Below are 14266 nucleotides of genomic sequence, written 5' to 3'. Positions count from 1 at the left end.
ATGGATCGCTTGATGATTACCTGTTCTGTTTGTTCCCTCTGGGGCACCCGGCATTGGTGTCCGAAGACAGGATACTGGGCTAGATGGACCTTTGATTTGACCCAGTATGGCCGTTCTTATGTTCTTATGACATCATTTTTTGGTTTGAGTTCGTTGTAGAGCATGATTGCTTGGTTCCACCCACATAGCTGTAGTTGGAGCATTTGATGCACTGCTTGAGGTACACCACACGTTGTGATAGGCCATGAATCTTAAAAGGTGTGTTGTAGAGGGTATTTATTATTGTAGCAATGGAAACACATCTGCAAGTTTTGCATCTCTTGTTTTGGTAGGGTCTGGTCCTGCTTTGCATTGGTGTGTCCTGGTCTGTGGGGAGCTTGCTTCCGATGATAAGCTTGGTGAGTTTGGGGGCGGGGGTTGTTTGAAGGCCAGAAGAGGAGGTTTGGAAAAGATTTCTTTCAGAATGTGGTCCCCACCAAGCATGGGTTATAACTGTTTGATGATACTCCATATGATACTCCTTATGCTTAGCAGTCTGTCCCAACTTGTAATTTAGCTGTGACACTCTGGATACCTTTTACAGACCTGAAGAAGAGCTCTGTGAAGCTCCAAAGCTTGTCTCTTTCACCAACAGAAGTTGGTCCAATAAAAGATATTACTTTGCCCATCTTTTGTCTCTCTTCAGATCAACACGACCCATCCCGATGAGTCGAAAGAATAGTAAATATGGCAGGCGACCAGCTTGGCTTAATGGTGAAATCCTAGCGGATCTTAAACATAAAAAAGAAGCTTACAAGAAGTGTAAGGTTGGACATATGACCAGGGAAGAGTATAAAAATATTGCTCGGGCATGTAGGAATGATATCAGGAGGGCCAAATCGCACCTGGAGCTGCAGCTAGCAAGAGATGTCAAGAGTAACAAGAAGGGTTTCTTCAGGTACGTTGGCAACAAGAAGAAAGCCAAGGAAAGTGTGGGCCCCTTACTGAATGAGGGAGGCAACCTAGTGACAGAGGATGTGGAAAAAGCTAATGTACTCAATGCTTTTTTTGCCTCTGTCTTCACTAACAAGGTCAGCTCCCAGACTGCTGCGCTGGGCATCACAAAATGGGGAAGAGATGGCCAGCCCTCTGTAGAGATAGAGGTGGTTAGGGACTATTTAGAAAAGCTGGACGTGCACAAGTCCATGGGGCCGGACGAGTTGCATCCGAGAGTGCTGAAGGAATTGGCAGCTGTGATTGCAGAGCCATTGGCCATTATCTTTGAAAACTCGTGGCGAACCGGGGAAGTCCCGGATGACTGGAAAAAGGCTAATGTAGTGCCAATCTTTAAAAAAGGGAAGAAGGAGGATCCTGGGAACTACAGGCTAGTCAGCCTCACCTCAGTCCCTGGAAAAATCATGGAGCAGGTCCTCAAAGAATCAATCCTGATGCACTTGCATGAGAGGAAAGTGATCAGGAACAGCCAGCATGGATTCACCAAGGGAAGGTCATGCCTGACTAATCTAATCGCCTTTTATGATGAGATTACTGGTTCTGTGGATGAAGGGAAAGCAGTGGATGTATTGTTTCTTGACTTTAGCAAAGCTTTTGACACGGTCTCCCACAGTATTCTTGTCAGCAAATTAAGGAAGTATGGGCTGGATGAATGCACTATAAGGTGGGTAGAAAGCTGGCTAGATTGTCGGGCTCAACGGGTAGTGATCAATGGCTCCATGTCTAGTTGGCAGCTGGTATCAAGTGGAGTGCCCCAAGGGTCGGTCCTGGGGCTGGTTTTGTTCAATATCTTCATAAATGATCTGGAGGATGGTGTGGATTGCACTCTCAGCAAATTTGCGGATGATACTAAACTGGGAGGAGTGGTAGATACGCTGGAGGGCAGGGATAGGATACAGAAGGACCTAGACAAATTGGAGGATTGGGCCAAAAGAAATCTGATGAGGTTCAATAAGGATAAGTGCAGGGTCCTGCACTTAGGATGGAAGAATCCAATGCACCGCTACAGACTAGGGACCGAATGGCTAGGCAGCAGTTCTGCGGAAAAGGACCTAGGGGTGACAGTGGACGAGAAGCTGGATATGAGTCAGCAGTGTGCCCTTGTTGCCAAGAAGGCCAATGGCATTTTGGGATGTATAAGTAGGGGCATAGCGAGCAGATCGAGGGACGTGATCGTTCCCCTCTATTCGACATTGGTGAGGCCTCATCTGGAGTACTGTGTCCAGTTTTGGGCCCCACACTACAAGAAGGATGTGGATAAATTGGAGAGAGTCCAGCGAAGGGCAACAAAAATGATTAGGGGTCTGGAACACATGACTTATGAGGAGAGGCTGAGGGAACTGGGATTGTTTAGTCTGCAGAAGAGAAGAATGAGGGGGGATTTGATAGCTGCTTTCAACTACCTGAAAGGGGGTTCCAAAGAGGATGGCTCTAGACTGTTCTCAATGGTAGCAGATGACAGAACGAGGAGTAATGGTCTCAAGTTGCAGTGGGGGAGGTTTAGATTGGATATTAGGAAAAACTTTTTCACTAAGAGGGTGGTGAAACACTAGAATGCGTTACCAAGGGAGGTGGTAGAATCTCCTTCCTTAGAGGTTTTTAAGGTCAGGCTTGACAAAGCCCTGGCTGGGATGATTTAATTGGGGATTGGTCCTGCTTCGAGCAGGGGGTTGGACTAGATGACCTTCAGGGGTCCCTTCCAACCCTGATATTCTATGATTCTAACACAGCTACAACAACACTTCTCTTATTACTAACATTTGCTATGAGATTTTGCTGACTGAAAAACAAACTATGCCGAAGTGATTGAAATGTTTATCAATACTATCCTGCTAAAGGAAGTGCTAAAAAGGGAAAGCAATTCTGCACAACTCCTTGGAGTTTGAGAGTCTCACATAAATGATGATCTTGGTCCCAGCAATCCCATCTGTGCTTTTCAGATAGCGACTTCTGTATCACTGCACTATCTTCTGGGACATCAGAAATACAAATTCTCCTTATGACACTGAAGATTTTCACTAATAAAGCATGTATACAATTATTTTGTTAGTCCAATTCAATCAGAGACCATAAAACAAAGCAATAATTATGTATTTTTCTGTATGTTCTCTCAAATAGATCACTGTGGTCCTAGTTAGACAATTGGTCTCATTCCTCTAGAATTTCATATGTCAGAATACCATTGTATGGTAGTAAACATCACACCCAGATCTCAGACTAATATCTTAAAAGAAGCAGTAAAACCACTGGCATTGCCATGAATGTGACACCAGTTTAAATCTTGTTATTCCATAATGGACATCTTTAAACACCAATTCCTCTGAATGGGTGTGCACCTTTTTAAACTCTCATAAGCAGCCACCAAAGTTAAACAAATAAAAATTAAGATCCACAACACAGACTGTAAACCCCTTAATTTCACATGGAGGGGGAGGCAAAGGCAGTTTTGTGCACAGGCCTACAGAAAGGGAAATCAGGAAACATCACAGTGCCATCCTCCTCCCTCCTACATGGGTTTGAGGCACATGTGTGAGGAAGGATGGAGGCTGGGTGGACCAGGAGAAAACTGAATAAGCCAAAGGCAAAAGGGAATAATCATCCCCAACAGGTCCCTTCAAAGACTCCCCATAAAAGGTAATTCAGCTTTGAGGTGTGTTATCTTTTCCCCAGAACCTCCTCTCAGGAGTCCTGGTGCCACATGGGGCTATAAAAAGAAAAGGAGTACTTGTGGCACCTTAGAGACTAACAAATTTATTTGATCATAAGCTTTTGTGAGCTACAGCTCACTTCATCGGATGGGGATGGAGTTCCTAGTGACATAGCTCCAGTGGCAACACCAGAAAAAAGCCCATGCATGAACACAGCCACTCCAACTGGATGCCTGGCCTCCCACAGCTCCCTGGGAATCCATCAAGTTTGGTCACCATTTCCATGGCCTTATTCCCACGGGGAAGTAGGCCTGAGAGAAACATGTGCATGGGATATCTCTGCAAATGGATCCTCTCCTCACTGAGGTTTTCGTCTCTTGAGGCTGCTACCCATGGTTTCTCTGTTTTTGTCATTTTGTGGGAAGGGGTGGGGGATCATTTGTGCCTCTAGTATTAACATAATTTTCCTGCAAGGCTCTAAGTGAACTGTCCAACTACACCTTAAAAAATCAATAAGAACCTTCAAAGTGACCTGTGTGGGCTATTGGAGATATCCTTTTACTTCCTCATTTTATTGACCAGTTATGGACTTTTGATTCTGTTGTTTAATTCAGGCCAAAGATGGGAAAGGAACAGCCATATGAATGCAACTGTAGCTTACGAAGGCCAATGATAAAAGGGATAAGTAATTTTACTCCTATGAACAAGAAAATATTGCCAATAAATCTTAACTTTAGTACATATGATCTTCCGTTCCTAAATGGAATCTTCTCTCAGTAGCACAGGGATGATTAAGTTTAATGTTCACCATTAATTACAAATGTAATTTTGAGATCTAACTACTGATAAAAGGCAGGGGAAAGGATTTCTACCTAAGAAATGGTTTCAGAAGACGAGATTAAGACAAAAAGTATATTCTTAAGAGGATAATTCATGGATAAAGTAGTTCTATTCTTCCATGCATTTGCACAGAAATGTTTCATGTTAGTGATAACTAATTTCATAATGGGTGCACATCAATATTTTCTCCGGCAAATCACACTGATGCCTTGTCTGTAGTAATCCTCAAGGTTCACAATTTTGAATGCACCGAATATAACCAAGTTCTAGTTCTGGCCATAGCAATTTAAGCAACTGACATTAAGTAAGTTTCTAAGCATGCCGTATCTGCTCCTTTCCCCATGACCTATGCAAAGCTCAAAGTAAAAAATATCTATTATTTCCTTTTTTTAGAGGGGGTTTCCTCTCCCCACCACCACATTCTCCATCAATAGATTGCACGTCAAGGATGGTTTCATTAAGTGACCGATCTTCAGCTGGTGTAAATCAGTGAAGCTATGCTAATTTATACCATCCGAAGGTCTGACTCACAGTTTTTAAAATGCTGTCAAGAACCAGCCTCCAAAATCCCAATCCACAGAACTTTTAAACATAAAAACATAAGAATGGCTATACCAGGTCAGACCAACAGTCTAGTGGCCAGTACCAGAGCTTCAGAGGGAATGAACAGAACAGGGCAATTATCAAGTGATCCACCCCATATTGTCTACACCCAGCTTCTGGCAGTCAGAGGTTTAGGGACATGCAGAGCATAGGGTTGCATCCATGATCATATTGGCCAATAGCCATTGAGGAACCCTTCCACCATGAACGTATCTAATTCTTTTTTGATTCCAGTTATACTTTTGGCCTTTAAACCTAGTGCCTAATAATATCTTTGAGTGATCCCTAATTCTTGTGCTATGTGAAGATTCAAACACCACTTCCTTATTCACTTTCTTCACACCAGTCATGATTTTACAGACCTCTATCATATCCGCACCCCCGGTCATCTTTTTTGTAAGATGAACAGTCCTAGCCTTTTAAATCTCTCCTTACGTGGAAGTTGTTGGGCTCTTACCATTCACCAGGCTCCAGCTGTTAGTCCCTGTGGGCCTGGGGAGGGACAGGACTCTCTCTTCCCCTGCATGAGCTGCTTCCGGGGCTGGGTCAGACCCACCTCTGGGAACCTGGGAACAGGAACAGGAAGCTCTGCGGCTGCCACCCTGACTTCTGCGCTGCTTTCAGAGCTAGGCTCCTAGCCAGAAACTGTGGAGCATCCTGCCGCAGCTTCCAGCTGGGCTCTGAAGGCAGCACACCCGTGGAGCTTCCTGAAGCTGTGGGGGTTCCCAAAGATGGGTCTGACCCAGCCCCGGAAGCGGCCCCTGGAGGGTAAGAGGAAGTGCCGCCCCTCTCCAGCCCAGTCAGGACTAGCAGCTGGAGCCTGGTGCATGGTAGGAGCCCGCCTCCACTACAATAGCCAGATTTCATGGGGGAGATCAGATTTCATGGTCCATGATGTGTTTCTCATGACCATAAATTTGATAGGGCCCAAACCATAATTAATGGTTTCATACTGCCTTTCAAGGGTATACAGACATAAATGAGGCAAAGTCTGCAAACGTCTGGAACTGCACTCAGTCTAAGCAGTCTGTCATAAATGTAGGAGTTGACCTACATTAGTTAGGAGTGTTAATCAGGTCCTGGGACTAATATAATTATTTGGGAAGTAGGTTAAAAGGGTTGACTGCTATAAATCCATTGGAAAGGAGACCTGGGTGAATTGGCACATAAGTAACTGACCAAACTGTGTCTTGTGCTGTAGTTTTGGATTGTTTTACCTCTTTTGCATTATCAATACCGGTGTTGATAACCAGTTGGCACAAAGCGAAGCCCTATTCTGAGAAACTCAATCAAAAATCTAAACAACGTGCTTAAGTGTAAGTATTGTTTTCTATTGTGGTTATGTGATTTGAGTCTGAAAAATGTAAATGGTTATATCAACCAATTTTCTAGTTTGTGCTAGCCAAATCATAACTCAATGCTATTTTTGTCGTCTGATATCCTTATACTATTAGCTGCTACTGTTAATGATATTTAATAAACTCAGTAAAACTAAATTCAACTTGAATCCTTTTCTTTAGTTAAGCAATTGAAATTAAAAGAACCCCAGAAAGGGGGGTATAGGTAATCAATTAAGCACTTGCTTAAATAAGGTTAGTTTTATACCCTATCTTTCTTAAATACCTATACATAACATTGGTCACTAATGTCTAAACCAGGGGTAGGCAACCTATGGCACGCGTGCCAAAGGCGACATGTGAGCTGATTTTCAGTGGCACTCACACTGCCCGGGTCCTGGCCACCAGTCCGGGGGGGCTCTGCATTTTAATTTAATTTTAAATGAAGCTTATTAAACATTTTAAAAACCTTATTTACTTTAATATATAACTAAACTATTGTTGTATGTAAAGACTTATAGAAAGAGACATTCTAAAAACGTTAAAATGTATTACTGGCACACGAAACCTTAAATTAGAGTGAATAAATGAAGACTCGGCCCACCACTTCTGAAAGGTTGCCGACCCCTGGTCTAGACAATAGCACAAACTAAGCATGATGTTTAACCTTCACTACAAATTCCTCATATCCTGTGCATGTAATCCAACTCCATTATATTATTTTATGTTCGTGGTAATTATAAATATATGGTGCACCCATTTCTCAGAATGTAAATGAGAGTAACTGGGCATGAGGAAACAAGCTTATACTAGCTATAACAAATAACGCTCACTCAGTGTAACTAAACGCTTTTATGAAAAAAAAGTTACAATCTGTCTTGTTTACACTAGTGTGCAGCCACTCCAAACACACTAAGTTCAATTTTGTTTCTTCTGAGTTAATAAACATTTGTTTTCTTTATATTTTCATTGAACTTTATATTATAGCAAATAACCTACTTTACATCCCTCTGAACATCTGCAGCAGTTCTCAGAAGAGTCCCGTGTGTGTCTCTCTCTCTCTACACACACACACACACACACACACAAGTGTGTGTACACATACAAAATCTTAAATATGTTCAGACCCCAGGGCTAGGTTCTCCTATTGCACTCAAGCTCTGTGTGTCACTGTCAACAGTGGTACAACTTTACAGAATGTTCTTAGAAGAAAGCGTGTTCAAAACCCAAACCTCTATCTTATTTCTTGTCTTATTGTATTTCCCTCTTTTTTTTAATTTGAGTCCCATCCCCGCTCCAAACTCCCACCAAAGAAATGACAATACAACCTAGAGACATGTCTAGTGACATAGCTCCAGTGGCAACACCAGAAAAAAGCCCTGGAAAAACAACTTTGGCAGATGCACAGGACTACAAAGCCCCCTGAAGACCACTTGAATCCTTCAGCTTGGATTCGCTCCACTGGGATTAGGCTTCCCTACAGATGCTTCTGAAGCTCTGAAAGCTAGCTCATATTAAAAACCCCAGTAATTTGGAAAATCAAGAACATTTTAGTGGAATCACACTCTATCTTCTCATTCTATAATCCCATGCCCAGTAGGAGCATCTATCCCACATCTGAGAATGCAGACAACCTTCTTAGTGAGCGTTATACCATTCATGTCTTTAATCAGATGTCAGGAAGCATACATATTATGAAAGGAGACTCAAGGAGCTTGGCTTGTTCAGCCTAACTAAAAGAAGGTTGAAGGGAGATATGATTGCTCTCTATAAATATATCAGAGGGATAAATACTGGAGACGGAGAGGAATTATTCAAGCTCAGTACCAATGTGGACACAAGAACAAATGGATATAAACTGGCCACCAGGAAGTTTAGACTTGAAATTAGACGAAGGTTTCTAACCATCAGAGGAGTGAAGTTTTGGAATAGCCTTCCAAGGAAAGCAGTGGGGGCAAAAGACCTATCTGGTTTTAAGATTAAACTCAATAAGTTTATGGAGGAGATGATATGACGGGATAACATGATTTTGGTAATTAACTGATCTTTAAATATTCATGGTAAATAGGCCTAATGGCCTGTGATGGGATGTTAGATGGGGTGGGATCTGAGTTACCCAAGAAAGAATTTTCTGTAGTATCTGGCTAGTGAATCTTGCCCATATGCTCAGGGTTTAGCTGATTGCCATATTTGGGGTCGGGAAGGAATTTTCCTCTAGGGCAGATTGGAAGAGGCCCTGGAGGTTTTTCACCTTCCTCTGTAGCATGGGGCACGGGTCACTTGCTGGAGGATTCTCTGCTCCTTGAAGTCTTTAAACCACGATTTGAGGACTTCAATAGCTCAGACATAGGTGAGGTTTTTCGCAGGAGTGGGTGGGTGAGATCCTGCGTTGTGCAGGAGGTCAGACTAGATGATCATAATGGTCCCTTCTGACCTTAGTATCTATGAATCTATTCACACATTAGATAATTATTCAACAGTTAATCCTTTTTACTGTAAAATAAAAGCAGCTATGTTTTAACAAACTGGAATAATCATCCAACATGTAATGTATAATACTCTAAGGGAGTGCATGAAAGGGACACTGGAAACTGACTTGATTAATATCAGGACCTTTTGTTTTTAAAAGGCAACCAGAATCCAATTATTGCACTCTCATACAACAATTTCACATTACAATTTGAATAGAAACTAGCCTTTGAGAAGGGGAGTTGATCTAGGATGATTTTTTTCTTAAGGCTGATGTGCAAGCCTCTCAGCCTCAAATCTGTGACACCAGTTTATTAAATTAAAAGCCTCTTTCTAATCAACAACTGAGCATGATGGCATGCACTACTTCCTATTTTACAATATACAAGCAATTTAGCATTTAATGTGAAGAATTTGTTTAACTATTTATTCAGCAATCTCTCAAATAATATATATTTCCTGTTTTTCTTTCCTCCCCTCCTTCCCAGGAAGTTTACCAATGCGCAGAGCAAGTCAACTGCTTCCAAGATAAGCTCCTGGTGGCCAATTCGTGTGACTCCCAGATCCTCCAGTTCTTGGTGAGTAATACGTAGTAGCTGGTCCCCACTAATCTTCTCTCTCTCAAAGTTCTTAATATACTGCTGCAGGCAATCATCAAGACCTACAAGAAGAGAGGGAAAGGGGAAAAAGTTAATAACATTCTGGACTCCACAAATAAAAAGTCAAACTAAAATGGACTAAATAAACAAAAGCCCATGAAGGATAAGCAAAATGTTTAAGCATTAAAAAAAAAAAAATCAAAGGATCTAATTCTATGCTGCACAGAGAGGAGAGAAGGTGGCTTTATGCCCCTTTGCATGCTCCAGATTATGGGCTGCTCCTGGGGCCAAAACAGCAGCCCTGGTTCCTCCATTTATGGCAGCCCTGAATCCCTGTAGTGCTATGTGTTATGCATGTGAATCTGATACATCTCCTATGCCAGGTCTTCCAAGAACAGCAGCCTAGGGTCACTTATGGCAAACCTATGCTGCTGAGAATCTCCCCTGGCCAGCTGCAGTGTGTTAATAGCTGCCAGACATTAATAGAACAATATATGGCAGTTGGAATAGGGGAAAGAATCTGTCCCAAAGAGTGAGCAAGACTATGTAGAACACAAGGTTTAAGACTTAGTTGGAGTCTAGCTTACTACATATTTTTGCCTGCACCAAAAACCACCAGATTACTTGACATAATTTGTTATAGGTTTTCGGGGCGTTTTTTGGACTGGTAGTCTTTGTTGGAGAGGCCCAGAACTGGCAGAACTTATGGGGAACCTTGTGTAACCCACACACCTCCCGGGTGTGGTGTTCTGTCTCCTCTAGTGGCACTGAGACCTTTTAGAGATTAATGAGTCTGCTCTACAGCCTTACCTAAGGGCCATGTGGCTTTTAGCTCATGCAGGAGAGGCTCATGCATTTAGCTCCCAAGGTCCCAAGTTCGATCCCGCCCGTCAATGACTGGGGTCTGTCGGTGTTACGCTTGCAGAGCATGTGGCCACACTATGTCCATTGCTATTAGTCTCTGAATTGCATGAAGGCAATGAAGGACACTAGAATTTTATTAGGTGGTTATAAGGTGTCTTACAAGTTACTTATCCATCTAGAAATTCACCGTGTAAGATTTAATAAAATTCCTAGTTAAGTACATCATATATTTAGAGTTACCTGAAGTCATTTAGTAGCATTACTTAACAGAAAGCAATATCCATAACTAATTTGAAATGAACTACCTTTACTATAGAGACAAGGTGGGTGAGATAATATCTTTTATTGGACCAACTTCTGTTGGTGAGAGAGACAAGCTTTCAAGCCACACAGAGTTCTTCTTCAGGTCATACACCTCACCCACCTTGTCTCTCAAATATCCTGGGAATGACATGGCTGCAACTACAGTGCATACCTTTACTATAGACATTTTAACAAACAAACAAAATCACAACTCGTAACAGGAGTTTCCGCCATACTCATCTTGATATAAAGGTAATAAGCAATCTGCTCTTTAAAAATTGTTACCTTATTTGGGAACGAAAGACAACACTTTTACTGAACAATCAGAAAGCATAAAAATCGAAGTAAGGCAGCATGTGAGTGCAAGAGCCCATATGTCTGCTGAATAGGAACTTCACAGGAGTCCCCAGGTTATTCAGAAAATTCTGTGGGTTTTGTTTTCATTTTGTATGATTTTCTTCTCTCGGAGAGCAACTAAAACACCACGCACACGGCCATAATCTCTTCATGCATCTTAAATCCACATACTTCAAACTACAAAAACAAACCGTACATAATCATACCATGTAAATAGGAAAACTCAGTCTTCCTGCTCTGATTTCTAGACAGCAAATCCCATTCACTTTACCACATGAAAGCAGTCTGGGCTTGATTGAGGTTCTGAGCATAATTAGGTGCATATGCATTTAATTACCTCAGCTCAGAGAGGCTTTCAAGTAGAGCTCTGAATGGCCCTGCCAGGATTCAGTCCTCAATCCACTATGTGGCCTCACCCCAGCAGCACCACTGGGTCATGGCTGGCGGTTCCCATCCCAGGCAAAGCAAGAAGTCTGCATCCCAGCACAAGTACATTTACCTAGAATATGTTCTCTACAGCTGGGAAGCTGCCAGTCCAGCCTGACAGATTCTTCTGTGGAGGACATCACATGGCTTATTTGTATTACAGTACACTAGAAGCCCCAAACAAGATTAAGTCCCCATTGTTCTAGGCACTGCACAAACACACAGTTCAACTCCAGGCTACCCTACAGTTTAACTCAAACTGCTGATCCAAGTTGCCATGTCTTCACTGCTATTTTTTACCCAAGTTAGCCAAGGCAGGTTATAAGAACACGCTTTTCTCCTCCTCCCACAGCAGTATAAACAAACTCATAGAGGCAACACACCATCAACCTATCATTTTGTGCCCTCAGCGCTCCTTTTCCTCTTCTAATTGAGTAGCTGTCCACTTACTGAAAGAGACACATTCAGCAACATATTAAGAGAAAAATAAGCCTTTTAACAACAAATGGTGTTCTCTGACTGATTTTACACTAAATACTCCCTCCACCTTCTAATTTTTGAATTTATAGGCTTGGCTCTTGGAAAGCTAAAAATGTCCCCTACTCTCCAGTAAGGGAAAAGGCAATAGTCTGGTGTTCAATAATGAGAGCTGATGTAATAAAGTCCCTACCCTCTTATCTCTTGAATCAATCTTGAAAAAAGGGGAGAAGGGATTCTGGATTGGTTAAACTGGACCACTGAAGACAAACGGTAGATCCAAACACTGTATGGTTTGGTTGCCATCAATAGATAAAAGGGATGATTTAAATAAAGTAGAAACACGCATGATCTGCCAGGCCAAAACAAAATGGCCTGTCATTTTGGATGTGTTACCACATTAGCCTGTCCATTTGCTATTTATTAAATATTAATTGTTGTTGTTATTATTTTTATTATTAAGGGGAAAAACAAGATTGGGTATCCAACCCTCATTAAAGAAAAAATGTATAAAAAATGTAAGATTATAAACGAGGATACACACCCATGGCACTGTGTGTGCGTGTGTGCGCACGCACGTGTGCACGCATGTTTAAGAGGATCCTGCTTCTTTCACAGAATATAGACACCATTACCTCCTCCAAAGATAAAATCCCTATTCTTAGTCCAGAAGTGTCAGTTCTATTTGTTCCCATCATTTGAATGGGAGGTCCTCAGTTCACCCAAGTGCTGCCATATCCTTCTGGGACTCTCACTACCGGTTACATTCAGTATAGAGACATGGGGAATAAAGTCCAGCACTGTTATACGATACATAAATAGCAGTACTTTCTCCCTGTCGCTTCCCTTGCAAAAAAGGCCACCTTACATTCCTACATTCCAATTTGTGCATGTGCTGCCTCCCTTTGCTGTAAAGCTTAAAGTACAACCAAAGTTGAGAAAAGGATTGATCTGACTTTATTCAAAGATTAAGGACTCCCAAAAAGCATTTATTCAGACCCACACGTGCACCACTCCCCCAAACACATGAAAATAGTTTTCACTGAATTTTTCTGAATAATCCATATTCATATACTTTCCCAGAAAGCTGTTAGAGACCTTGTTAGGCTTTTGAAATTTGAGAATCTCATTTTCCAAGTTATTTCACATCTGAAATCTCTCATATAATGGCACATGTATTTTCTGAAAGGAACTAAATATAGTACTTCAAACGGTTGGCAGAACATTTTTTCCTGATGATACAACATGAATTATATATTTAAAAAAAGTGTTAAAACAGATTGCAGACATTTGATGTCTTTTCATAGTAGGCCAAAAAAATTAAATAAATAAAGCCAATAAGTACTTTTTTGATATTTCTTCATTTAACAATTCCCACATTGCTTACGTAGACTGTGGAAATAATCAAATGAAACACTGATGTAATCAGAAAAACTAGTTTCCTATCACTCCCAGCTAATAATACAAATTAAGAATGAGTCATTATAGAGCCATTCAATAAACATATATTATATGTCAGTTCTAAAGAAAACTGCATTCAAATAGACTTTTTTTTTTTTTTTTGCTTCTTGTATATTTTTTAATTGTCGCTCAGGTATAGAAGAGACTCATGCAGACAGTCTGTAGGGGGAAAGAAATGCAGGCAACTGCCTGCCTCACCAAGTTCATAAAACCAAGAAAGAGCAAAGCCATAATTTAAAGGACATTTTGAGAATAGCCTGCCACAATAATGAATGAGCTGCATTACTTCCTACTATCCCAAATTAGAACATCCTTTCTAAGTTGCTTATTTTTTTCATTCTATTTCTTACTTAAAGAGCAACCGAAAACCAGGGCCAGATTTATGGGCAAGCGACTGCCTGGCATGCTGGGATTGGGGGGTGCCAGGCTCAGGGTGCTGTTTTTGTTGTTAGCGGGAAAAGGGAAAATAGAATGTTTGAAGTAAAATGTTCCTAGTATTCCATATGTGGATTCATTATTCACTAACCTCCTAGAATATTCTGGATCTTTATAGAATCTCATGGAACCTTCTAGACTTTCTGAGAACTACATTTTCTTTGAACCTCCTAGAATGTTGTCAGCCATGCCTTTGTGGGTATATAAGGGGTGGGGTGTCACCAGTCAGTTAGTGAGATATAAGAACAAAGTAAAGTAAGAGCCCAGTTGTGATACTGTGAACCTGGTTTTATTGTGTAATTGTGAAAGTGTACTTGTGTTTTAAGACTTGAAGAGGAGGTAATAACTAAAAAAGGACGTATTTAATGAGACTCCAGAGATATCTGTCAAACCCCTATCTATGCAACAATATAAAAGAAATACTGTTACTTCTTTTGCCATAATGTTTGATGAC

General features: G+C 41.3%; 1 protein-coding gene across 3 annotated transcripts in view; it reads right to left on the bottom strand.

The window, feature by feature from the left end:
* CNKSR2 (connector enhancer of kinase suppressor of Ras 2) overlaps positions 1-14266 on the bottom strand; it is a 377815-nt gene that overhangs the window by 307573 nt on the left and 55976 nt on the right. For all 3 annotated transcript variants that reach the window (XM_084643098.1, XM_084643099.1, XM_084643100.1), the window contains exon 2: positions 9388-9551. In XM_084643098.1, coding sequence (XP_084499224.1) covers positions 9388-9551 — 164 coding nt within the window. The remainder of the gene's footprint in view (positions 1-9387; positions 9552-14266) is intronic.

Source organism: Lepidochelys olivacea (genome assembly GCF_965140295.1).
Source record: "Lepidochelys olivacea isolate rLepOli2 genome assembly, chromosome: 1".
Lineage (NCBI taxonomy): Eukaryota > Metazoa > Chordata > Testudines > Cheloniidae > Lepidochelys > Lepidochelys olivacea.
Note: the sequence above shows the minus strand (reverse complement) of the source record. Positions and strands in the feature narration are given on the sequence as shown.